This window comes from Canis lupus, chromosome 16 (genome assembly GCF_048164855.1).
Source record: "Canis lupus baileyi chromosome 16, mCanLup2.hap1, whole genome shotgun sequence".
Taxonomy (NCBI): Eukaryota; Metazoa; Chordata; class Mammalia; order Carnivora; family Canidae; genus Canis; species Canis lupus.
This window is the reverse complement of record NC_132853.1, coordinates 56,944,648-56,970,830: the sequence shown is the minus strand read 5'-3', so window position 1 is coordinate 56,970,830 and position 26,183 is coordinate 56,944,648. Positions and strand designations below refer to the sequence as shown.

At 49.8% G+C, this 26,183-nt stretch overlaps 1 protein-coding gene across 5 annotated transcripts; it reads left to right on the top strand.

The window, feature by feature from the left end:
* Positions 1-25,540, top strand: ST6GALNAC1 (ST6 N-acetylgalactosaminide alpha-2,6-sialyltransferase 1). Of its 5 annotated transcripts, none has more exons than XM_072781719.1 (11): positions 1-156; positions 2,121-2,295; positions 21,225-21,897; positions 22,609-22,777; positions 22,920-23,091; positions 23,322-23,460; positions 23,710-23,813; positions 24,000-24,089; positions 24,181-24,280; positions 24,556-24,697; positions 24,835-25,540. In XM_072781719.1, the coding sequence occupies exons 2-11, from the start codon at positions 2,165-2,167 to the stop codon at positions 25,017-25,019; spliced, it is 1,905 nt and encodes a 634-aa protein (XP_072637820.1). In that variant the 5' UTR covers positions 1-156; positions 2,121-2,164; the 3' UTR covers positions 25,020-25,540. The 5 variants fall into 5 exon arrangements, 4 of the variants coding, with proteins under 4 accessions (XP_072637820.1, XP_072637822.1, XP_072637819.1 ...); XR_012009322.1 differs by having other exon boundaries at positions 5-156; positions 1,872-2,295; positions 24,181-24,386; positions 24,835-24,974; XM_072781718.1 differs by having other exon boundaries at positions 7-156; positions 1,872-2,295.
* The last annotated feature ends 643 nt before the right edge of the window (positions 25,541-26,183 follow it).

Genomic DNA, 26,183 nt, shown 5'->3' with positions numbered 1-26,183 from the left:
GTGGTGAGTGGCACAGACTGTGTTCTGCAGCCCAGCTCACACCCAGGAGCCCACCTAGATCTCCATGCACTGTGGTAGTCAGAACACTGAGAACCTTTCCCCAAAGCGGGGGGCGAGATGAAAGAGACACTCCTTGCAGGTGAACCCGTGCTGAGGGTAAGAAAATGCACCTCCCCTCCCCACCGCCTACCGCCACCCCATGTGCGTCATTTGCCTAGCATTGCAAACAGGCACCGGGGTGTAGGGTAATTGTTCATGGCAGGCGCACAGGGGAACTCAGGTTGGTTATGGGTCAGTTAAGGCAGAGGGTTATGACCTGGGTCTACTCAGAAAATATTTATAGAGTCATTGTATGAGAGCTTATAGGTTAGGTGTGTTCAGAGAGAGAGAGATAAAGAGAGAGGAATTAAATCGGTACTGAGAGGGACTTTTCTCCTTGCTCCCAGCCCATCCCCTGAAATAGTGCCACCAGTTCAGTGTATGGTACGGGGCAAAGGAAGGCCGTGAGGCGTCTATAGTACTCTCAGCCACTCAGAAGTATGTCTTACCTTTTTCATCCTGCCTGGGGATGGTGGCTTAAGCATTTATTGGTGCGTGCCCTGGGTGAAGGCCAAGGAACGTTGGGTACAGAATGGGAGGCTGTGCATTCCTCTGAATATACCCTGCCATGGGCGAGCAACAAACCCAGGTCCCCTGAGCTTCAGAGCTTATTCCTCCAAGCCGCATCTCCCACCATTTCACCTGCTGGAAAACACCTGTGTATGTAGTTCAATATCCTGGAAGCAACACTTTAAATATTAATAACCCACCGTACTTTATGAAGAGCTGCTTCTCTGAATTTTCGAAGTTTTCTACAACTGCTACTATTCCTCGGAGTTATACATTTCCCCTAAGAATGATGCCTTGTGTACTTCCTATCAAAGCAGAGTTAATGATTTCTCAGAGGTGCTGCTGGGCAGCAGGTAGGAAGGCAACGTGTAGGTGGGCTGCTTGGGGTCTCCAAGTTGATGGTTCACTCTGTGATCTAGGGCAAGCTGCTTGCTGAAAAAGGCAATTTCCCCAGCCATAAAATAGGGTTGATAACAGCATCCAGCGCCTCGAGTAGCTGCGAGGGCCTGGGTGCAGGTGGACTGCTCACAGAGCTGGCTCAGAGTAGCTGCGCAGTACTGTCATGGTCCTGACTCCAGAAGAGAAGCAGGGAAGGTTGAGCCAAATGACTGTAAATCAGTGGTTCTCTGCTTGGCCGCATGTTGGAAATCACCTGGGGAACTCAAAAGATTCTCCTGCTGGAAAAATAGCCACTCCCAGAGATCCTGTCTTCATTGGCTTCAATGCAGTCTGGGCACCAGGATACAGGAAAGCTTCCTACATGATTCTAATGCGCACCCAGGACTGAGCGCCACCACTCTGAACGCTTTGGAAATGGGATGTTCTCGGAGCTCTAGTTTATGGTTGCATGGTGTTCTTTTAGGAAAGATTGCTAAAGGGGCACCCAGGTGGCTCAGTTAGTTCAGTGTCTGCCTTTGGCTCAGGTCACCATCCCAGTGTCCTCGGATTGAGCCCCATGTCAGGCTCCCTGCCCAGCGAGGAGAGTCTGCTTCTCTTCCCTCTGTCCCTGCCCCTTCTTGTGCTCTCTCTGTCTCTGTCTGTCAAATAAATAAATATAATCTTAAAAAAAAAAAAAAAAAGAGGAAACATTGCTAGAGGATCTCAAAGCTAAACAGATTCCTCGTAATTTTCTTATAAAGGTCAGGTTGCGCATGGAGATCAGCACGAGGCTCTTCCAGCCTGTGCACTTGCCCGGGGTCCCCAAGGGTTTGGAACCTGATAAAAGTGAGGTTCCATATAACGTGTGCATGTTTCTCATAAAGTTCTATATGCAGAAGTTGGCTTCAAAGACAAAGAAAAGGAAAGAAAACTTGTTTGAACAAAAGGAATTTCCTTCCTTCAAGCCACGCCAGCCTATAAGCCTTCAGAAAGCAGGGAAGGGAGCTCCTCCTTTCCCTGGCAGATCCTGATAGACTCAGTGTTTACCAGAGTGGCTCCTTGTTAAGACAAGTGGTGAGCACTCCCCGGCCAAGGTATCTCAGCACTTAAACTACCTGTGGCCCATATCCAAGCTCCAGGATATGCAGAACTCTCCTGCAGCGCCTGACCCACCACCATGAAGATCCGCCTGTGTAGACTCAGTCATCTGGACCAAACTACACAATGGTTCCTGCTTTCGGCTGTGTTGACCTTCTTTGTCTTCATCCTGCCCTCCTTTATTAAGGAGCCCAATACCAAACCTTTCAGGTAAGGTTCTGACCCTTTCCAAATTCCTCATAATTTATTAGAAGAACTTTAAAAAGACTCTAGCCCAGGGAAGCCTGGGGAACTCCAAGACACCGCTGTGTGTCCACCTGGGGTGCCAGGAGTCAGGCACATTGTCAACAACCACCGGCAAGGATGATCCAAGGGGACACCTAAGGGACAGCAGGTGGCAGGGGTGGGAAAACCAAGGTGTCCAAATGCCTGGCGGCTTGTCAAGGGGAAATGCAGGCAGGAGTTTGCAAACTGTGGGTCTGGGTCCCTGGAAGGCACAGAAAGAAGATGGACCCCCCCAGTCCCATCCCACCCCTGGGGGACTGTAAGTAATGGTAACAACTTTAGGGATAGTTCGCACGTGTGCCATTGGATGTGTCCAAAAGCAAAAGATTTACCCCGTGGATTCCATTCATTTCAGAATCACACTCTCCCTGAGGAGTTTGTCAGAAAATGGGAGGCCTCTCACTCAGCTTAATTCCCCCAAGCTCATCCCTCAAAAGGACCTCATAGACCAGTTTTCTTATAAAATCAACACATCTCTAGGAGTGGAGAGTCCCTTCCTTTCCAGACTCAGTTTTTGTTTTGTTTTTTTTTGTTTGTTTGTTTTTGAATGATTTTATATTCCACTGCTCTTAAAATTGGAAGGTAATACATGCTCTCAGAAAGTGTAGAAAAACACAAGAAGTGAGGGTCTTCTTCATCACACCCCCATGTCCACCCACTCTCGAAGGGTGACCACGCTTGATTCTTTGGTGTACAGAGAATTATCACCTAATTGTAGCCAACACTTCTCTTCTAAATGCCTTATGTGTTAACTAATCCTGATGCTTGTGAGTATACAGAGAGACACCGAGAGCTGAAGTGAATTGGCCAAAGTCATCCTGCTAGGAAGTCACGGGGACAGGATTTTTTTTTTTTTTTTAATTCATGAGACATACAAAGAGGCAGAGACTCAGGCACAGGGAGAAAAGCAGGCTCCATGCAGGGAGCCCGATGTGGGACTCGATCCCAGGACCCCGGGGTCACGCCCTGAGCCGAAGGTAGAAGCCCAACCGCTGAGCCACCCAGGTGTCCTGGGGCCAGATTCTGGTCCTAGTATTTTGCTTCCCTAGCCTGTGCTTTTTACCTTAGGCTACACAAGCCCTTACCACAGATGGATAAATGGAAGGGTAGGTCAATAGGTGGACACATAGGTGGATAGGCAGGTATCACACTCTACACCTTGTTCCACAGGCTGGCTTTTTAAATCAACAGTGTACCTTGGACACCCTTCCATGTTGATGTGTACAAACCTACTCCCATCTTACTCGTGGCGCTGGGTACGGATATGAGTTTACTCATCCAGTCTCTGTGGGTTGACCGTTGGGTTGCCACTGGTTCTTCACACACCTTTGTACATTTACATAGGTATGTCTGTAGGTAGGTTTCTAGAAGTGGAATTGCCAAGGCAATGGGTACACTCACATCAAATGTCAACAGATGCCACCAGATCATCCTCTGAGAAGGCTACCGCAACCCGTGTGCGTGTTCACTCCCTCACCCCCACCCCGGGGCCACACCAGAAATCATTAATGTTTTTAAAGTTTAAGCATCTGAGAGGTTCAAATGTGTCTCTCTTTTGAATCTGCATTTCTCAGGCCTCTGTGAATTCAAGGATCCTCTTAGGCTTATTGACCATATTGACTGTATTTTTTCTAACTGAACCAGCCAGGTGCTCCGATCATTCATATTTTTCTGGGAATGAATGACCTGTGTATATCACTTGCTCCCCTAAAAAATTAAATTATTTATCTTTTTCTCTCCTTTTTTTAAGATTTTATGTATTTATTTGAGAGAGAGAGAGAGAGAGAGAACAGGAGGAGGGGCAGAGGGAGAGGGAGAAGCAGGCTCTCCACTGAGCAGAGAGCCTGACCGGGGCTCCATCCCAAGACCTTGGGATCATGACCTGAGCCGAAGTCAGACCCTTCACCGACTGAGTCACCCAGGAGCTACTGTTTTTTTTTTTCTTAATTGCAGGAGTTTTTTGTACCTGAGGGATATTAACATTTTTCTTTTTTTTTTTAAGATTTTATTTATTTATTCATGAGAGACACAGAGAGAGGCAGAGACACAGGCAGAGGGAGAAGCAGGCTCCATGCAGGGAGCCCGATGCAGGACTCGATCTCAGGACTCCAGGATCATGCCCTGGGCTGAAGGTGGTGCTAAACTGCTGAGCCACCCGGGCTGCCCTATTAACGCTTTTCTATCACACATGTGACAATACTTCAAATGTTCTCTTTGGGCTGATATTTGTTTTTATTGCCTTGTTTATGCTGTCTTGTGTCACACAAGTAATTTTTATGTAGATGAAGTCTTCTTTTCCTTTATGGCCACTGGACTTTGTGCAACTTGGGGGAAAGCCTGTCCCACCTCAAAATTATATAAATTTCGGGGCACCTGGGTGGCTCAGTCGGTGAAGCGTTTGCCTTTGGCTCATGTTATGATCCTGGGGTCCTGGGATGGAGAGCTCCTAGTTGGGCTCCCTGCTCAGTGGGAACCTGCTCCTCCCTCTCCCTCTGCCGCTCCCCCTGCTTGTGCTCTCCCTCTGTCAAATAAATTAACAAAATCTTTTTTTTATAGTTTTTTTTAAGATTTATTTATTTATTCAGAGAGAGAGAGAAAGAAAGGCAGAGACACAGGCAGAGGGAGAAGCAGGCTCCATGCGAAGCCCCACGTGGGACTCGATCCCGGGTCTCCAGGATCACACCCCAGGCTGCAGGAGGCACCAAACTGCTGCGCCACCGGGGCTGCCCAACAAAATCTTTTTAAAAATTCTATAAATCACTTTCTATACTGTCTACTATTATTTTTGTGCTTTTGTTCTTCAAGCTTACATAGTTCTCCCACCTGCAGTTTATTTTTGTGTCCGGCATAAATCTGGGTTTGGGTACGCTGGAACTCTTTTGATCACAAGTGACAAAACCCAACTCAATCTAGCTTAAATAGGAGACCAGGGAGGGTGGGAAGGTCAGAGTATGACAGCATCCCTGGAGAGACACGGGCGGGGTGGGAGAGGGCTGCGGGAGAGTCACTCACAGTGACCTGGGTGCCTCGTCTCCTTCCCCAGCTGATGTCATATGTCCCGGGGTTAAGGAGAGAGGTAAGTAGACTGGTGCCTGTTTGTGATCTAGAGATTTCTGAAGGCGGAAGGTGGTTGGAATTGTCCATGGCGTTATGTATCCGGGAAAAAACCAGAGCCCACCTGCCCTGACCCCAGGGCCTTCAAAGTCAAGGAGGCTGTGGAGGGTAGCTCGGCATTCCTGTGGTGCCATGGAGGGACCAGAGCCACCCACTTACCTACTGGGGCCAAGTAATGGGACATCCACTCCAGAGAAGTGTTTGGGACACTGAATACTGTTGGCGCACTCATGCGGGGATCCCCAGTGCCAAGAAAATTGCTGCCCCAGGGAAACCACATTTACTGACCCTCCTGAGAGTACCTGTCAGGAGACAAACACACTGGCCTTCAGGGGGAGCAGGGGCGCTGCGTCCCCCTACTCCTCCCAGACAGGTGGTCACTTAAGTAATAATACCCAAGAGTGGGACACTTGGGGGGCTCAGTGGTTGAGCACCTGCCTTTGGCTCAGGGCCTGATTCCAGGGCCCTGGGATCGAGTCCCACATTGGGATCCCAGCAGGGAGCCTGCCTCTCCCTCTGCTTGTGTCTCTGCCTCTCTCTCTGTATCTCTCGTGAATAAATAAATAAAATCTTTAAAAAAATATCCGAGAGCTAGGTCTTCAAAGGGAAGGGAAAGTCTTCTCTGTGGCTGACCCAGATTCTTGCCGCCCCTGCCTCCGGCCTCCTCCACACCACCACCACCCCCTTCTTGCCCTATCTCCCAAGCCTTGGGGCTTGGCTCTGACCCAGCTGGGGGTGTAGGGGGGAAGAGCTCTGAACCAACAGGACAACTAGAGCTCTAAAAAATGGGTGAGACTGAATTTGGGGGTTGAGGGTTGTTTTGTTTTGTTAATCTTTCCTATAATTCTTTTTTTAGACTGAGTTTCAATCATGAAAGGTGATTATACTATAAAGTTATAGAACTGCCCAAGGCATTAGAGGTGAGAGAGAAGGTCACACGCTGAGACTTCTCAGTAAACTGTCTCGGTAACTAAGCTGCAAACCGAGTAACAGAGAGTAAGCACCCTAAAAGCAGAGGTCCCTGGAGGGAAGGACGTGGGTCCTTTGAAAGCTTCAATGGGAAGATGGGTCTCGAGGCAGGTAGGACTCCGATAAAGGTGTGGAAAGAATAGTACAAGCAAGGAGGCCACCCCGCCTAAGTGTCCCCTTGGCTGAGCCGTGGACAAACACGCCTTGTAGAGACGAGGGGCTCGCTCCAGGGAGCAGAGGAAGGGCATTTCAGGAGGGTGGGGCCGAGGGTGGATGCAAGAGGTTTTGAAGCAGGGAGGTGACTTCTCAAAAGTGGGATTGTGCAATGGTTCAGTCTGTCCAAAGGGAACAGGACAGATTGGATGGAGGGATGAGTTACCACTTTTGGCCTGACCTATGGTGGCAACCAAGGGATGCACCTGACAAGTGGATTATCCTGCTGCAGAGGGAGGGACTGTGGCCAACCCGGTGCCCTCACAGGTGGCTTTAGCCTTTGAAATGTAAGATGAAGAGGACCTGGGGCGGGAGGGAAGGGAGAAGTGGAAAATCAGGAGACATTTTGATGAAGGAGAGAGATGCGGAGGAGAGAGCAGGGTGCAGTGAGAGACTGTGGGGGGCGCGGCGGGGGCCCACCTCTCCCTGCAGGCTGGGTGGGCAAAGGGTGACAGGTCAGAGATCAAAGGGGTTTGTAAAACGCCAACTCCACGTAGTATCGGTGGTTTCTGAAGGTCATTGGTACCGAGGTGTTTGCATGTTTTATGACACAGGATTATCGTTTCAGAGCTGGAGATTTCCCAAAACGCTAACCTACGCTCAGGAGCTTTCTGTGCGCTACTTCTGATCTTCATAGCTGTTGCCCAACTTCAGTATTTTTATTCTTTTACAAAAATGAGGGATATGAGGTTCTGAATGTTAAGCTTAGGGGTGCCTGGCTGGCTCAGCAGGTGGAGCGTGCGACTCTTGATCCCGGGGTTCGAGCCCCACGTAGGGTGTGGACAGTACTTTAAAAAAAAAATACCATCTGGGCAGCCCGGGTGGCTCACCGCCTTCAGCCCAGGGTGTGATCCTCAAGACCCGGGATCGAGTCCCACATCGGGCTTCCTGTATGGAGCCTGCTTCTCCCTCTGCCTGTGTCTCTGCCTCTCTCTCTCTCTGTGTCTCTCATGAATAAATAAATAAAATCTTAAAAAAAAAAAATCTTAGGGACGCCTGGGTGGCTCAGCGGTTGAGTGTCTGCCTTTGGCTCAGGGCGTGATCCTACGGTCCAAGATCGAGTCCCATATCAGGCTCCTTGTGGGGCACCTGCTTCTCCCTCTGGCCTGTGTCTCTGCCTCTCTCTCTCTCTCTCTCTCTCTCTCTGTGACTCTCATGAATAAATATATAAAATCTTTTTTAAAAAATCTTTTAAAAAAATGCTAAGCCTAAATCCACCCAGCCAGGAAGTAACAAACCAAGATTTGAACACAGAGGATTTAGGCTCCGAAATCCATGATTCTCGACTTCCTGTTGACTCTCAAGTCTAATGGAGCAGAGAGATGTACACAAAACCAGAGAGGGTGTGTGACAACCACAGTTAAGTCAAATGTGACAGGCCCTATGGGAGCAAAGTTACAAGAGTCATTTCCACCCTGGGGTGGGGGTGGGAGGGATGAGGAGAAGGCTGTGGGGATGGTGGCATCTGCAGAGAGCCAGAAGGCCGTGTGACATTTCAGCATGCAGGATCAGGATCGTTGCACACTAAAGAAGCAGCGGGAGCGGTGCAAGCTTGGGAACCGGCGGGACGTGTACAGGCATGAGAGGCTGATTACTAGTGTAACACAAGCTGATAGGGGGGCTCCACATGCCAGGCACTGGTCTCCAAAACCCTTGAGCATCATATCACAAAAACCTTGACCACATATCAAGGCTTTGGGAGTAGATACTATTATTAACAACAGCCTCTTTTCCAGATAAGAGAGGTTAGGCAACTTATCCAAGGTCAGCCTTGTCATTTAAGTTCAAACCCAGGCCAAGCTAGCTCCAGAGTCCACCCTCCCAGCCATGACCTGCACTGGCATCACAGCACCCCTCCCTCCCTGGCACCCACACCCCCACCTTCCTCTATCACACCTATCATAACACGTTGTCACGAACACAGTTTATTTCCTGCCAGACTATGAATTTCGCATGGGAAAGGCCTGTCTTATTTGTCTCTCTTTCCTCAGTAATTTGAACAGGTCCTGGACATCAGGCAGGCATAACAGCGTTTTTTAAATGCTTGTTGAAAGAATAAATGCAAGACCCTCGGTAACGTACCAACAGTTTAAACTTTATTCTAGGGCTGTGGAAAAACCTCAGCGTAAGGGAGGAACGTGATGACATTCGTGCATTGAGCAGGCTCCTCTGCTACAGATTATAGGATAGGCGGTGGGGGGAAGGTGGTCTCAGCGGGGGCTGGGTTAGAGGCTGTTGCAATGGTTTGGGGTAGAGCCAGGAGCCCTGGGCGGGGAAGCTCTGGTGACAGGACGTTAGAAAGAAAGGACTGAAAATAAGTTGGATCGCCTGGATTTGGCAACAAATAGGATGGATTGTATGATTTCAAACCAAGGTTATTGGACTACTTCTCATATCTTCTTCATTTGGTGCCGGTCTCTGAGGTGCTCCCGGATATGGAAATACAATCTAAGACCGTGCCTCCACTGGCTTGGCTTTCGTGGTCTGGAATGAATTTGCCTTGGAAGATTCTATGCCTTGGGTCGGCTTCAGAGCTGACCAATAAGAGTCAGCTGTAAAATCAAGGCTATGGATTTTCTTTTTTTATCTTACTTGATTTTAGTCTAAGAATATAACTTTATTTTCTATCACCCCTTGATTTCTGATCCTGGATCCCCCCACCATTCACCGAGCTGCAGGGAAACTTAATCTCGGGGCAGCCCTGGTGGCGCAGCGGTTTAGTGCCTCCTGAAGCCCGGGGTGTGATCCTGGGGACCCCGGATCGAGTCCCACGTCAGGCTCCCTGCATGGAACCTGCTTCTCCCTCTGCCTGTGTCTCTGCCTCTCTCTCTCAATCTGTGTGTCTCTCATGAATAAATAAATAAAAATCTTAAAAAAAAAAAAAAAAGAAACTTAATCTCAGCCATTCTTGCTCCTCTGCACCCTTCCTAGGATGGTGTCAAGGGCTCCCCGATACGTGATGCGGTGTCAGGGCCTGGGTGGGGGCAGCTGATTCTTAGCCATCGTGGTGCCATCGAGACATCCTTCGTCGTCTCTGCCTCTTGGCTCTTTCATGTGCACCTGCTTAGGTGTGAGAACTTTCAGCCGCTGTCTTCCTGGGATCAGCATGCTGTCATTTCCCTTCGGGGTCATATTAGACTCTAGGAACACTACAAGGCAGTAGGGTGCAGGAGCCCTCCAACCTCAGGATCCACAGACCCCTCTCTTCTCTCCCTCCTCCTTTCCCTCCCCCTCATCCACAGGAATCTTTCTAGGGAGGGGGCGATGGTGGGAGGAAACAGAGAAGTCCTTCCCCGAGACATCTATTTCACCAAATCTCCTCCCCCCCCCCTTAGGGCTCAGGCATGGGGGGGAAAAGCAGAGGTCTTGCAGGACATCCTTTACTTCCAGCTCTTATTGGCCACATGTGTCCACGGAGGCAATGAACATGGGGCTCTTCACAGCTGCGGAGGGTGAGAAGTGGACGCCAATGGGAAAGGGGGGAAACAAATAACATTCCGAAACAGCACACACATTTGTAAGTGTAACAGGCGTAGGAAGGGGGTCTGGATGTGCGTGCCCTGAAGGCGCCACCGGCAGATTCTTTGGGAGGATATAATCCACGGACTGATATCTTTTTCTGCTTAAATCCGTTTTCTGCTTTTATAAAAGGACGAATACTTCAGAAAAATTTGTTTGTGAAGAAAGATTCGGGAACAAAAGACCCATTTAGGCACCACCTCCATAGTGAAGTGCCCCCCCTCCAGCAGAACCGTGTCCCTAGGGTGTATCCACACACTCTCTCCCACACGTATGACTAATAGCATCGGACCTAACACTTTATAGCATCTATTTATGTTCATGTCTGTTCCCCTGTTCGCTCTGGAGCTTCTTAAGATGAGTGACAATAGCTCTCTTATCCTTAACAGAGAGTTCTCAATGCCTGGCATCTAATCACCACTCAGTAATATCTGTGGACTAAATGTTGCATTAGATTTTCAAATTTTCTTTTCTTTTTTTTTTAAGATTTTATTTATTTATTCATGAGACACAGAGAGAGAGAGAGACAGAGGCAGAGAGACAGAGGCAGAGACACAGGCAGAGGGAGAAGCAGGCTCCATGCAGGGAACCTGATGCGGGACTCGATCCTGGGACTCCGGGATCACGACCTGAGCTGAAGGCAGACGCTCAACCACTGAGCCACCCGGACATCCCAGATTTTCAAACTTTCATAGAATTTTCGACAAGATGTCTCATTTAGTTTTCATGTTTTTCCCATTATTATTAGTTTTTTATTAAGCTGATATGCAAGTGTTTCAGGCAAATAGTATTGCAAAGTTTACATCAACATAGAGAGAGCCCCGTGACTTGTCCCTACTCCAGAATCTTGATTCCCAAGGCAACTGCGTCAACTCTTTCTGCTCTTTCTTTTGGTAATTACCTCCCTATTTCAGAGTTGCATGCCTACCTGCCTCTTCTTGACTTCTTGATTAAGTGGTTTAGTGCTACAAATGAAATAGGCCACTTACCCGTGGCCTTGACACCTGTTGCCCTTTTAGGCTTTCATCTCTGAACACGTGAACCCAAAGGGGAGCGGATGGGGACTCTGACGGTCACTCTGTGTCGTACACATTAGCACTTGACCCAGTTCGACTAGAATACATTTGTACAACATGGCATTTTTCAGGGTGCCTGGGTGGCTCAGTTGGTTAAACATCTGTCTTCAGCTCAGGCCATGATCCCATGATCCTGGGATCAAGCCCCACGTCAGGCTCCCCACTCAGCAGGGAGTCTACTTCTCCCTCCCCCCTGCTCATGCATCTCTCTCTCTCTCTATCTCTATCTCAAATAAATAAATAAAGTCTTAAATAAGTAAATCTTACAAAAACGGCATTTTTCCAAATACCTTTTATACTCTAGCTTGTGAAGTCCTCACAACAGTATTATGAGACTGATATTAAGATTCCCATTGAGGGACGCCTGGGTGGCTCAGCGGTTGAGCATCTGCCTTTGGCTCAGGGTGTGATCTCAGGGTCCTGAGATCCAGTCCCATATCGGGCTCCTTGTGGGGAGCCTGCTTCTCCCTCTGCCTGTGTCTCTGCCTCTCTTTATGTGTGAAAGAAAGAAAGAAAGAAAGAAAGAAAGAAAGAAAGAAGAAAGAAAGAAAAAGAAAGAAAGAAAGAAAGAAAGAAAGAAGAAAGAAAGAAAAAGAAGAAAGAAAGAAAGAAAGAAAGAAAGAAAGAAAGAAAGAAAGAAAGAAAGAAAGAAAGGAAGGAAGGAAGGAAGAAAGAAAAAGATTCACATTGAATGGGGCGGCCTGGGTGGATCTGTCGGTTAAGCACCTGCCTTCGGCTGGGGTCATGATCTTGGGGTCCCTGCATCGAGCCCCGCTCAGTGGGCTCCCTGCTCAGTGGGGAGCCTGCTTCTCCCTCTCCTCCTGGGTTCATGCTTTCTGTTATTAATCTCTATCTCTCTCTCAAATAAATAACTAAAATTTAAAAAGAGAGAGAGGGAGAGAGATTCCCATTTAATGGATGAGAACAGGGGCTTTCCGTGTTCTGTGACTTGCCCAAGGTCGCGCAGCTGGCTAGTTAGGGCTGAGCTGGAACTCAGGCAGTTACTTTACGCCCCCGTGTGCTCCGCCGCCCATTTGCCAAGTGCCAAGAAGTTAGGCTTTGGCCAGACTCAAGTTGAACCCTTGAGGACAGCCAGAGCCCAAGAGGTTAGGTCCTGGGTGGGTGACAGCTATGACGCTGTGGGCCACCTCGCTCCAAGAGCACTGCTCTGTGCCATCAGAAGCAGAAGCGGTAAAAGCCAGACCCTGAAGTTATTAAATGCCATCAGGGTTGTGGGGTTTGGCAGTTTCTCGGGGAGCCTTCCTGCACCAACGGAGGACAGGGTAGCTGCCCACTCGACTGCTTTGCTCTTCTCCTTTCTCTCTTGGGCAGAGAGATGGGGAGGGGGAAGAACCTTTCCCCCAAGGTCTCTATCTCAAAAGTGCCGGCCTAAAAGCGTCACCTGAACTTGGGCTAACCCCTGAAATAAACCTTACTTGCAGATCTGATTATCTCCAAAAGAGATAAGCCGGGTTCCAGTTACAGGTCATAAAAACTGACTTTGCTTTAAACAACCTTGATTCTTTCCCAGCCACCAGGCCACATGGTCTTATCTTGCATCTGGGATTCTTGACCTATATACACCTGCCATTGTTCAGTTTAGAACATTTTCTCACCTGGTTACCGAGGTCTTCCCTACTCTCCTTCACTCTCAAGACTTGTGCCCGTAGGTCTCAGGAGAGCTTTTGTGTCTGTACTTGTGTATTATAGGGAGGGAGAGCATCCAGCTTCCCTGGGGCCTGGGTGGCTCAGTCAGTTAAGCATCTGCCTTTGGCTTGGGTCCTGGGATGGAACCCCGCATCGGGCTCCTCGCTCAGTAGGAGCCTGCTTCTCCCTCTCCCCCTGCCTGCCGCTCCCCCTGCTTGTCAAATAAATTAAATAAATAAATAAATAAAATCTTAAAAAATAAAATAAACCAGTTTCCCATCTCCTGGGCCACAGTTAGGTGAAGGGGAATCTCAGCATGCTCTGGGTCTCTCTGTTGGGGGGACAGCTCTGGAAATAGGATCCAGCTACTCAAGCATTAGGAGCAGTGGCTTAGATGTGTTTCCTCTTCTGTTCCCATTTTATATTGTCCTTCATTAGGATTTAATTGGCCAGAAACTAAACAAGTAAGAGAATTGGCTTTAATTTGAAGAAAGAACACTTGGAACAACAACAGAATACAGATTTCTGTATTTTTTTTTTCCAGCCTACAAAGATAATTAAAGCAAAGCAAGGCAAAGGACAGCTTTTAGTGATTGAAGCAACTTTATGGACATGTCTAAAGTTTCAGGGCAAAGCTCTAAAATGTAAATTATGCAAAAAGTTTCAGGATTTCCTGGGGAAAATAAACTGCAAATTTTAGGGAGGGAGCACAACAGAATGACTGGTTTCCATTTCAGATGAGACCAGAGCCCCTAAAGAGCTATGCAGACCCCAAGGGAGTTTCAGCAGCTCCAGGCTGGTCTAACCACCATGTGGGGTGCTAGAGGTGAGACCCTCCCCGTCATGGAGGGTCTTCAGCAGGGGGTGATGACAGGCAGTGCTGGGGAGCCTAAGGTTTGTTTCCCTTTCAAGGAGAGGTACAATAGAAACTGAGGTGGGGGAACCAGATGTGGAACCCTGAAGAGGCAAGTGATCAGCAAAAATGGTGGGGACTGGGGGAAGGTGGTCCATGTCATGAAGACGTAAGTAGAGGCATGTGTGTGACCAGCCACTTGTCACAGGGCAGGCACACCTAGCCTGAAGCCTCCTCCACTGTCTGTTCCGTTGAACGGCAGAGCCCAGAATTATTTAGGAAATCAAAAGACTTTTTGTTTTTCTTCGGTTTTTACTGAAGAATAATTGATTAAAAAAAATATTGGATATCAGTTTCAGGTGTACAACATAATGATTCAATATGTACATACATTATGAGATGCTCACAATAAGGCCAGTTACCATTTGTCACCATACAAAGCTGTTACAGTATTATTATTTTTTAATATTTATTTGTTTGTTTGTTTATTTATTTATTTATTTATTTATTATTTTTACAATATTATTGACTATAGGAGCACCTGGATGGCTCAGTGGTTGAGCATCTGCCTTCAGCCCAGGGTGTGACCCTGGGGTCCTGGGATCGAGTCCCGCATTGGGCTCCCCACAGGGAGCCTGCTTCTCCCTCTGCCTGTGTCTCTGCCTCTCTATCTGTGTGTCTCATGAATAAATAAAATCTTAAAAAAACCCTACCCGAACAATATTGTTGACTGTATTCCCTAGGCTTGCACTTTACACCCTTGAGTCTTATTTGTTACTGGAAGACTGTGCTTCTTAATCCCTTTTGCCTATTTCATCCATCCCCACCACCACCTCCCCTCTGGCAACCGCCACTCTACTCTCTGTATCTAGGAGTCTCTTTCTGTTGCGTTTCGTTTGTTCATTTGTTTTGTTTTTGAGATTCCACATTTACGTGGCATTATATGATATTTGTCTTTGTCTGGCTTATACCCTCTGTGTCCATCTATGTTGCTGCAAATGGCAAGACCTCATTGTTTTTTATGGCTGAGCAATATTCCATATATACATATCCATATATATGTATCTCTCTCTCTCTCTCTCTCTCTCTCTCTCTCTCTCTCTCCAGTCATCTGTCGATGGACACTGGGCTGCTTCCATGTGTTGGCTATCGTAAATAATGCTGCAGTGAGCACAGGAGTGTACATGTCTTTTCAGATTAGTGTTTTCACTTTCTTTGGATAAATATCTAGAAGTGGAATTGCTAGATCATCACAGAGGTTTCTTGAGCTTTTTCCTTGATAAAATAATCTTCTATTCCTACTAGTTTTACTAGTGGCCTTTGATTTTGGGTGTTATCGCTAAATTTCAGTTTGGATGACCTCTCCCACGTGCAAGCCACCTTCAACCCCACCATGTTCTTTCTAGTAGATACAGTTGACCGTGAACAACATGAATTATACCGGGTATGTATGGATTTGTTTTACAGTACTGTACGTGTATCTTCCCTTCCTTAGGATTCTCTGAGTGACATTTTCCTTTCTCTAGATGACTTTATTGTAAGAATATGTGTGTAATACACGTAACATGCAAAATATGTGTTGATTGACTTGCTATTGGTAAGGATTCCGGTCAACAGCAGGCTATTCGTAGTTGAGTTCTGGGGGAGTCAAAAGTTACAGGCAGATTTTTGACTGTGTGTGGGTCAATGACCCTCACCCCCAAACTGTTTAGGCTCAGCTGTGCTATATTCATGGGAAAATACTGCTCTCTTACCAACAGTCATTTCATGGCTTCAAGTATAAATACACTTTGACCCCTCTGCCATGTCTTTGCTTCCAGGTCCCCCTTGGTGTTGTGTAGTTCAGAATTTAGAGGGGAGAAGATGACAGATAATTATTCTTTGGTATCCATTTCATTTATTGAATAGAGCCATGTGATCCCTGCTAAAAATAAATTTATTTTTTGAAGTGCAACATTTTATATTTTTACTTCCCAAATAGATCAGAATTTAATACTGAATTGTTTTTTGCTTGGATGTGATCCGTGAATGATTTGCCATCCCTCTGAACCCTTAATAGAGAACAGGTTTCTGTCTTCACCCCAGCCGTGGCCTTGCCCATGGTGTTCAATTTCAGGATCACCTAGGGTCTGGACAAGATGAATGCAGGGCACACAGCATGTGGATGGAAGGAATTTGAGCATTCAGTAAATACCATGCATGAGCATAAGGAAATGCCTACGTAAACACCCACATTCCTAGCAATCATAGTTGTGTTTAATTATAGGGAATTGAAATGCAACTTAATTACATAATTTTGTCAGTACCTGGGTCATTGCTGCAACTCCTTGTAGCACATAAAGGAGTCATCAGTAACCTGCAAGGTACCTTGTATCTCCTGCCTCTGGAAAGGACGGCAGAGAGGAGCTCCTGGTACTCCCTCCTCGGGGCTGGCATGGCCACGAGGCAGAGGGCCAGCTGTCCAGGCTGTACATTTGCTGTGTCTGGTGTAGAAGACCACCCTGCTGCACCCTCTAACCAGCCACAGCCACACAAAGGTGCTGCAGTTTGGAAGGAAAGCTTCTGGAGGCCTCTTGTAGTCTGGGGGTAGGAAATGCAGGTGGAAGTGAGTTCCAAGGTTCACAGCTGAGTGACAAGAGCCGTTTGTTATCAGAGTTGACACTTAGGCCTTTGCTGGGCCTCAAGCATGGAGCCTCAGCACATCGGTGACATTGAAAGGGAGAAGAGTAAGTCTCACAGTAACCAAACCTTTCTACTAGATAAACGCGGCCCAAATCCAGCAAGAACATGTTCTGGACTAACTCAGGTTTTTCACTCTACATGGATGATACTCTTTCAGAATGGATATTTTAGGGGTATCTACCCAGCTTGTGAGCCAACAACTCCCTCTTTCTCTTCAGATTGTCCTCCTACCGTGCACAGGGTGGACCCTAGGACCCATATCACCTACCATGTGGCCAGGGACAGAGAAGGGACACAAGTGGGCTAGAATCTCTCCCATAAAAATTAAAAATTGGCAACAAAGAGAGTCAGCAGTTGCTGGAGTAGGTGTTACAGGGTGGCCATCCTCACCGCCACGTGGGCTGAGGAACAGAAAGCAGAAAGCAGGCTAGAGGAACAGAGGTAGGCTGTGTCCTTTCCAAGCCTAAGAGAGAGACTCCAGGTTCCAGACCCTTCTAGAGGCTCAACTACATCTTGCTCTTGGGCTCTTCAAGACATTTTCTATCCTTTTGATAAATCTCCCCATCTTTTTTTTTTTTTTTTCTTTAGTTACAAATGGAAAACAGGAGCACCTGGGTGGCTTAGTGGTTGAGCATCTGCCTTTGGCTCAGGTCTTGATCCCCCACATCGGGGGTCCCCGAAGGGAGCCTGCTTCTCCTTCTGCCTGTGTCTCTGCCTCTCTCTCTGTATCTCTCATGAATAAATAAATAAAATCTTAAAAGAAAAAGAAAAAGAAAACAAAAAAAGAAATAAAGGTTTAAAGTCTTGATGGCAAAAAAATAAATAAATAAATAAATAAAGTCTTGATGGCTATTAGTTTTTCCAGGTTGTCCCTGGAAAAGGGACAGCCTTGTCTCAGGGCCTTTCTCTCCTTTCTGGTCTGGGATATCTCTCATTCAAATTACTTCCTTGAGCTGCATAACAAAGGCAGAGGCATTGGCTACATGAAGCCTGTTAAAAGTGTGAGTGTTCCAAGGTGGAAGGACCCCACTGCTGACCTTTCCCTACCAGCCTCTAGAGAAGTTAGGTCCTCTCTCTCTTTGTTTTTTAAAGATTTTATTTATTTATTCATGAGACACAGAGCAAGAGAGAGGCAGAGACACAGCAGAGGGAGAAGCAGGCTCCATGCAGGGAGCCCGATGTGGGACTCATCCTGGGACTCCAGGATCACACCCTGGGCCGAAGGCAGGCGCTAAACCGCTGAGCCACCCAGGGATCCCTCTCTCTCACTTTCAAGGTCATAACAGAGACTGTCCTTCTTGAAGGACCTGGATAAGTGTGCTCCCCTGGGGCCTTGGGAGCAGGAAATAGGGAATCCACCAAGAAGGGCTGGCCACAGTGCAGGACGGAGGCCCTGAAAGAGGAAGGATTAAGGGAGGTAGTCTGCCTAGGACATGTACTACCCTGGGCCAGCCCTGTATTTTTCTGGTAATGAAAGTCTCCTCTGTCTTACACTTTTATTTATTTATTTTTAAGGGTCATTTATAGAGTTGAGGACTTCTTTTTTTTTTTTTTTTTTTTAAGATTTTATTTATTTATTCATGAGAGACACAAAAAGAGAGAGGCAGAGACACAGGCAGAGGGAGAAGCAGGCTCCCTGAACCCCTGGATCACGCCCTGGACCGAAGGCAAACACTCAGCTGCCAAGCCCCCCAGGCGCCCCTGTCTTCCACTTTTCATAACAGTGACTACAGTGTACTCTGCAGGCTCAAGGTCTGTGCCTTATTCAAATCTGTATCCCTGGAACCTATAAACCTACATGGCACATAAACATCCAGCCAACATCTGTTGGATGAGATGTTCTTCCCCAAGGACATATTTCAGATTCTATTCCTCGTTTGTTTAAATCCATTTCTTGGCGGGCTCGGAAAGCCTTTCGAAAGCACCGACGTGGGATCCCTGGGTGGCGCAGCGGTTTGGCGCCTGCCTTTGGCCCAGGGCGCGATCCTGGAGACCCGGGATCGGATCCCATGTCGGGCTCCCGGTGCATGGAGCCTGCTTCTCCCTCTGCCTGTGTCTCTGCCTCTCTCTCTCTCACTGTGTGCCTATCATGAATAAATAAAAAAAAAAAAAAAAAAAAAGAAAGCACCGACGTGATGCAGCATTGTGGGAGGCTTCGTGGGAAGGGCTGCTTAGATGCATTTTTGCCCTCTCCAAGTCTACGATTCAGGGAGGAACTCGACATTACTGCTAAATGAATGTAATCCCCAAACACGCCCAATTCGATGACACGTAGGGTTTTAGTATTCACGTTGTCCCAGGAACCAGAGCTTGGGTCAGGATACCTCCCATGGCTTCTTTCTCCTCACCCATTTCCCGGCACGTCTCCGGGTGACAACCTGACATTTGTCTGTGATTGTTCCCCTTTGGATCCTGGGCTCCACGGGGGGAGGAATGTGTCTGGCTGCACTCCTCACCAGGCCCCAGTGCTCAGTAAATACTTGCTGCATAAAAGAACACATTAGTGGCTGCAGAGTTGAGAGGCAGGTAGAAGTCAAAGCCGCAACCGGAGAAGTAGGAGACAAGACTCAGGAGACCCCCCCACCCAACTTACACAGAACAGACCAAGAATGACTGGGAACAGAGCTCCACGGCAGGGGTGAGAAGTGGGGAACTCATCTGGTTGAGCACGAATTTTGTGCCAGATGCTAAACACATGTTGTCAGGCTCACAGCCGACTTCTCTCAGGAGCAAAAGGCAGCAGCCCATTTTACAGATAAGCAAACCCAGGGTCGGGACGCCTGGGTGACTCAGCAGTTGAACGTCTGCCTTGGGCCCAGGGCGTGATCCTGGAGTCCCAGGATCAAATCCCACATCAGGCTCCCTGCATGGAGCCTGCATCTCCCTCTGCCTGTGGCTCTGCCTCTCTCTCTCTCTCTCTCTTTCTCTCTCTCTCTCTCTCTCTGTGTCTCACGAATAAATAAATAAAATCTTTAAAATAAAAAAAAAAAAAAAGGAGGGAAGGAAGTAAGAAAAGCCAGGGTCACGTGGGTTGTGATTTCTCCCAGTCACATCAGCTAGTAACTGGAAGTGCCAGAGATTCTCACTCAGGTCTCTCTGGCTGCACATTTCATGTTCTCTCTCCTCTCTCTGTGGTCTCAGTAAGTCTGTGGTATGTGGCTTGGAAGAAGAGTGGTAGAAGCAGACAAAACAGAGCTGCTTGGGTCAAGAGTGATCAAGGTGAGCCAGGGAGGCCTAGTGCGCCAGGTAAAGAAGCAGGAGTTAAGCACACCTGGAAATCCATGAGGGTGAAGGCTAGGTCCCCAGAGAGGGTGACTCTTTTTCCCAAGGCGCCCAGGAATCCCCCCAAAACCTGTGTAGCACAGAGACCCATCCCCACCTCCCACAAAGTCCAGTTAGAGAAACCTGCAGAGCGGAGGACCCACACTTTCCTCAGCAGAACACCTGGTGCTAATTTGCATAAATTAAGGAGCTTTTGGCAGGCTCCCACAAGAGGAAGAAATAAAAGGAAAGTAAATCTAATCCTTGGAGCCAAAAACCCCGAGTGCCAGAAGCCAGACCAGGCACCCTACATTGATCTTCTCAGACCACTAGAAACAAAGCACGGCCAGGATGGAATTCAACTACACTCACCCACCCCCTTGCTTTGGCACCAGCCCCCCATCTCCCACCTGAAATTCCTCAGTAGCTCCTCCTGGACAAGAGGACAAATGATAAAGTCCAAACTCCTCAATCTGACCTACAAAGCAGATAATAATCGGGTTCTGCCTATCGGTTTGGGACCATCCCCTGCCCAGACAGAGCCCCTTCCCCCAGGCCCACTGAGCCCACACGCTCCCCAGGGCGAGACCTGGTCTGTATCGTCATCACACAACTGTGTGTGTGAACCAGAGTTCCTGTTGCCCATGCTGCGAGACCAATCTCGCATCCGGGATGTCTAGCATCTAATAGGAGATACGGGCTCTTGAATACTTGCTGAGGATGTATATTTTTCCTAACGATGCTAGCAAGCAAGTTTGCTTTTAGGTAAGGTTTGAAATATATATTTCAGGTAGATCTTTCCACCAAGGTAGGCAGGTAGTTATTTTTCGTAATTTTTTTAAAGATTTTATTTATTTATTTATTTATTTATTTATTTATTTATTTATTTGAGAGAGAAAGAGCACAGAGGGAGAGGGAGAAGCAGACTCCCCACCAAGCAGAGAGCCCAACTTCAGGCTTGATCCCGAGGACTCTGAGATCACAACCCGAACCAAAGGCAGATGCCTAACTGACTGAGCCACCCGGACACCTCAGGCATCTAAAGTCTTGACATGCATGAGATGCATGTATCTTTCCTCGCTCACGAGGTTACCTACCCTTCATTAAGGGAAGGAAGGAAGGAAGGAAGGAAGGAAGGAAGGTCGGTCAACAGTATCCTACAGATATTAGATGACAGGGCCAGAGTCAGAGAGTCATTGCTGGAGCAAGTGCAGAGACAGCCCTATGCAGGGAGAACGTGGTGGCTTTGCTCTTGACACCTGGTTGTGGAAGGAGGGTTGGGGTGAAAGCAGGGTACCACCTCCATGATACTACCACGGTCTCTCTATGGGTCAAAAGGAAGTGTCCAGACCCACTGCCAATGGGTGCAGCTTAATTTGGGGTATGGACAGTGACACTCCTTCCCTTCATGTCTTACGGAAACTGGTCTGAAGTCTACCCAAGGCACAAGAATAAATACTAATTATTCCAACCTGTTGATCCGATCCTCAGCCTTAACCCAAATTTATGTCTATCCCTAGGCATCAGCACATACGCAATGAGGAGAGGTCCCCAGAGTCACTCCATGAGGTGACAGGGCAGGCCCCCACAGCGGGAGACAGGACAATGGCCCCGGCGGTGGCATCAGCGCAAGAGAAGAGCGTGTGGGCCCCCCAGGCCCTGGCCACAGCCTACGCTGCCCAGGAGGACACCAGAGCAGAGGCCCTCGAGGCCACCTCAGCTCAGCCCACCCCCATGAGGGGTCAGGAGAGGAAGGACACCATGCCGGACACGCTGCCCCCGAGGGCTCAGGACAAGGGGGTGGCGTCTGACAGGACAGGGCTCCCATCAGTGATGAGTCAGGACACTAGGACAATCAAAGGAAGGCGGGACCAGAAGGAGGAGCCGACAGCCACCAGGAAGGTGACCCCAGGGCCTCAGAGCAAGGCGCGGACCACCCGGCGAACACCTGTGCCAGAAAGCCAGGCCAAGGCGCTGACCACGACAGGAGCAGGGCCGATGGGGAGGACGAGGAAAGGAGCCACCACAGCGGCTGCCCCGCACAGGGACACAGCCCGGGCCACGCCACCCTCCACCTCTTCCCAGGGCCACACCACCCGGAGAAGCCCGAGTCTGCGGGCTGCCAACTTCAAGTCTGAGCCCCGGTGGGATTTCGAGGAACAGTACAGCTTTGACACGGAGGCCCTGCAGCCGGTGAGTCTGGCCACCGCCTCCCCGCTCCGCAGCCCCTGAGGACAGCCCACCCCGCTGCCCCCACCTTCCAGGCTCCGCCCTACCCTACCCTGCTTGCACCCCAACCTTCTCTCCTTAAGTGGTCAAAGCAGGAGGAAGAGGCAGGTCCCAGATCCTGGCCTGGGCAGCGGGGGAAGGTGTGAGGGTGACGTGCGCTGCCCTGGAGCCCCCAGAAGGCCCGGAAGGTCATGGGGCAGGGGGAGAGACACCTGCGCTGGGGCTGGACGTCCAAACATCCATCCTCTGGCAGGGGGTGGGGGGCACGGCTTGAAAGATGGCAAGGAGGGACAGGGCCACCAGCCAGGACCCCCTGCCCTGATGCACAAGCCCGATTCCTGGGAATGCCTTATCTTCCCTGCACGCACCATGCCCCCACCTTCCCTCCCTGCCCCCCCTAAGAAAAGCAGCCTGGGCCCACGGCCGGGAGAACATGTTCGGTCACACATGGAACATGTACGGTCATACACAGAACCCCGCGCAGGCTCTCCCGCTGGCTTCCTCCCCCACGCACCTGCCAAGGGGCATCCCCAGGGCACCAGGAACCCTGTTCTCTGGGACCCTCGGGGCTCCGGTGGCCAGGACAAGGGCGAGGGAAGGTCAGCAGACCCTCGGGATAGGACGGAAGAGGCCCCCGAGGTGTTCCCCCCGCCTGATCCACCCTCCCGCACGCAGACCTGCCCGGACTCAGTGAAGGTCAAGGCCTCCAAGTCACCCTGGCTCCAGAATCTCTTCCTGGCCAACCTCACCCTCTTCCTGGACTCCAGCCGCTTCAGCCAGAGAGAGTGGGACCGTCTAGAACACTTCGCACCGCCCTTCGGCTTCATGGAGCTCAATCAGTCCCGTGAGTCCTCCCGGGAGCGTGGGCAGCTGGCCTCTGTCCCTGGCCCGCCTCTTCCCTGGGGGCCACCGGCGCGGCGCAGTGGGGGGGACATGAGGGCCACCCCCCCCCGCCCGGGCTCTAAGCGGAGCCCCCCTTGTTCCAGTGGTGCAGAAGGTGGTGACCCGCTTCCCTCCGGTGCCCCAGCAGCAGCTGCTCCGGGCCAGCCTCCCCGCCGGGAGCTCCCAGTGCGTCACCTGCGCCGTGGTGGGGAACGGGGGCATCCTGAACGACTCGCGCGTGGGCCAGGAGATAGACGGCCACGATCACGTGTTCCGGTGAGCCCCCGCCCAGCTCCCCTGGGACTGCCGCCCGCGGAGACCTCCTCTCCTGAGAGATCTCTCAGGGTCAGCTCTGCCCGTGTCTGGACCGTGGAGTTCCCGGGCGCTCCAGGGAGGCTCCCTTTACACCTGCTGCCTCCCCGCCCCCCCCCCCCCCCCCCCCCCGCCTCTCCCTCCTGCACTCATGGGTTCTGGACGGTTCTGTGCGGTTCTGTCTTCCCGAGCAGGTTGAGCGGAGCTGTCACTAAGGGCTACGAGCAGGATGTGGGCACCCGGACGTCCTTCTACGGCTTCACCGCCTTCTCCATAACGCAGTCACTGCTCGCCTTGGGCGGTCGGGGCTTCCCGCACGTCCCTCTGGGGAAGGTGAGTGCCCGGCCACCCGCGATTCTCAAGGAGGGACATCGGGCTGAGAGAGGGAGCCTGGTGGCCCGCGACTGCAGTCTGGTCCTGCGAGGGGCCGGAGCTGGGAGGACGGCCGGACGGGCCTGTGGAGAGCGAGTGAGCAGGCTGGGGTCAGAGCCAGAGCAGCACCCCCACCCCCCACCCCTCCACCCCAGAGCCCCTGGTCCCGAAGGCGGCACTGCCCAGCCACCTGCTGTCCTTGCTCCTCAGGATGTCCGCTACCTGCATTTCCTGGAAGGCACCCGAGACTACGAGTGGCTGGAAGCGCTGCTTCTGAATCAGACCCTGGTGAAAAGTAGCCTTTCCTGGTTCAGGTACCCACCGCCCCCTCCCTTACCCCAGGCCCAGCCGTGTGTTGAGCGGCTGCGAAGGGCTGGCCAGGTGGGCACAGCCGTAGGTATCGCCTGGGGATGGGGCTCCAGTCATGCCCACGGCCCCGACTTGGCCCACGGTGGAGGGCGTGAGAGACCTGAGCCTGAACGACCCAATGCCGCCCACAGGCGCAGGCCCCAGGAGGCTTTCCGGGATACCTTGCAGTTGGACAGGTACCTGTTGCTACACCCAGACTTTATGCGATACATGAAGAACAGGTGAGAGCAGGGCAGCAGAACACGTGTGGGAGGGACCGGGCCCCTCTCATCCCTGCAGCCTCCTGACGGCTGGGGGCTGGGGATTTCTCAGGTTTTTGAGGTCAAAGACCCTGAACAATATCCACTGGAGAATATACCGTCCCACCACTGGGGCCCTCCTGCTGCTCACGGCCCTTCATCTCTGTGACCAGGTAAGGCTCTGCTGCAGGAGGAGCACGAGCTCCTGGAGAGACAGCTGTGGGGTATCCCTGGACCTGTCCAGGACAGGACGACAGCCGGGGGGAGCAGGAGAGGAGTGTGAGTGTGGACATACACACGTATACAAGTGCACGTCAGGGAGCCTGCACCCAGACCCCTAGGGGTGGAGCCAGAATAAACCCCCCCACCTCCCAACACACACAGCCCATGAGAACAAGCCTCGGAGGGAGTAACCTCAGTTCTTGTTTCTCCTCCACCCTTTACGTAGGTGAGCGCCTATGGCTTCATCACCGAGGGCCACGAGCGCTTCTCTGATCACTACTATGATAAGTCCTGGAAACGAACGATCTTTTATACCAACCATGACTTCCCGTTAGAGAGAACACTCTGGAAGCGGCTGCACGATGAAGGTATAATCCGGCTGTACCAGCGTCCCATAATTTCCAAACCAAAGATGTGACTGGAGCCTGGGCCACAGTAGTCCCTTCGGCCATTCCATGGCAGGAGCCACCGTGGGAGTCTTGAGACTCTACCACCATTTTCCCAGGGTTCAGACCAGGCCCCAGGCCCCCCCAGACTCACCAGGGGACACTGGCACCAAGGAGGAGGTGCTTTCAAGATGGCAGATGTCTGATTGAGGCCTTGGAGAAGCTTGGAACGTTGCTGTGGGTTCCCTTCACAGGAAGGAGGACTCTAGTCTTGAGACCAGAGAATTTGAACCAAAGGGAGTGATGACCAGCCAATACCACAAATCTCAGCTGAATATCACCCTTCACTGTCCAAAAGCTACTTGACACTAGGGGGGAAAGCCTGAACCTTTGGAGACATGTAGATTTGGTTTTGAATTCCAAATCTTGTCCTTAGCAGCTGTGAAATCTTGAGAGCATTACTTAATTTCACTACAGATTGTCTAGAGGACCCATCCTTCCAGGGCCTATCTGATTCTAGAAGGATCTCCACCTTTCCGTGTCTTCCAGCTCTTTGACAACTCTCTGAGTTGTAGAAAACTGATGGTAATAAAAATAATTCTTGCCCATGGAGATGCAAATAAATCTTGTACAGTAAAGATGCAAGTAATGATTCCCTTGTGGGCAGTGACCCGTTTTGTACGAACAAGCAAATTCATTTTGACATTCCTGATGGCCTGTATACATGTCCGTACCTTGGGTTCTCCCTTGAACCAGTTTTTACATCTTACTGGTTCCTTCATTAATTAATAAGTTAAATAAAATCCTTGACATGGGTTCATTTTATATTTGTATGAAAGACACCATTTTATCCTTGAAAAAACCATCTGCTGTCATGTCCTGAGGCCATTGTTTAATAATCTGTAGTGTGACTTTTAGGGTACCCACTCTGCAAGGATTTCAAACATTACTGTATGTAAAAACCCTGATGCAACAAGGACCCAGTTTCTGCCCCTTTCATTCTCTATCCTCCCACCAGCCTGTGTTTCCTCAAACCCCACATTGAGAATCTGGGCCACGCGAAAGGCTTCGTAGCTCCTTTTACCACCAGGATTTGGACCCTGAAATCGGGAAGAACTCTAAAGCTCCTAAACTGAATAAAGACCCTGGATGAAGGAGGGTGTGGAAGACAAAAGCTAATTTCATACGAATAGGACAGGATTTGCTTTGCTCAGAAGGGCTGCAGTCCCAGCTCTCGGCAGCAGGTGGTGGCATATTGTCTCTCCCCCACCCACCCCTTTTCTGGACAGCTCAGCTTGTCTTTTTCAGGTTTTCCCAGCTGTTCTTATATATTTATTACTCCGTGTGAACTTTAGTATCCATTTAGGATCTAGAAAAAATGTTTGGGTATTTTAATTGGAATTGCATTCGATTTATAAATTTACTTGGGGAGAATGGACGGATATATTACATTGAGTCCTCTTCTCCA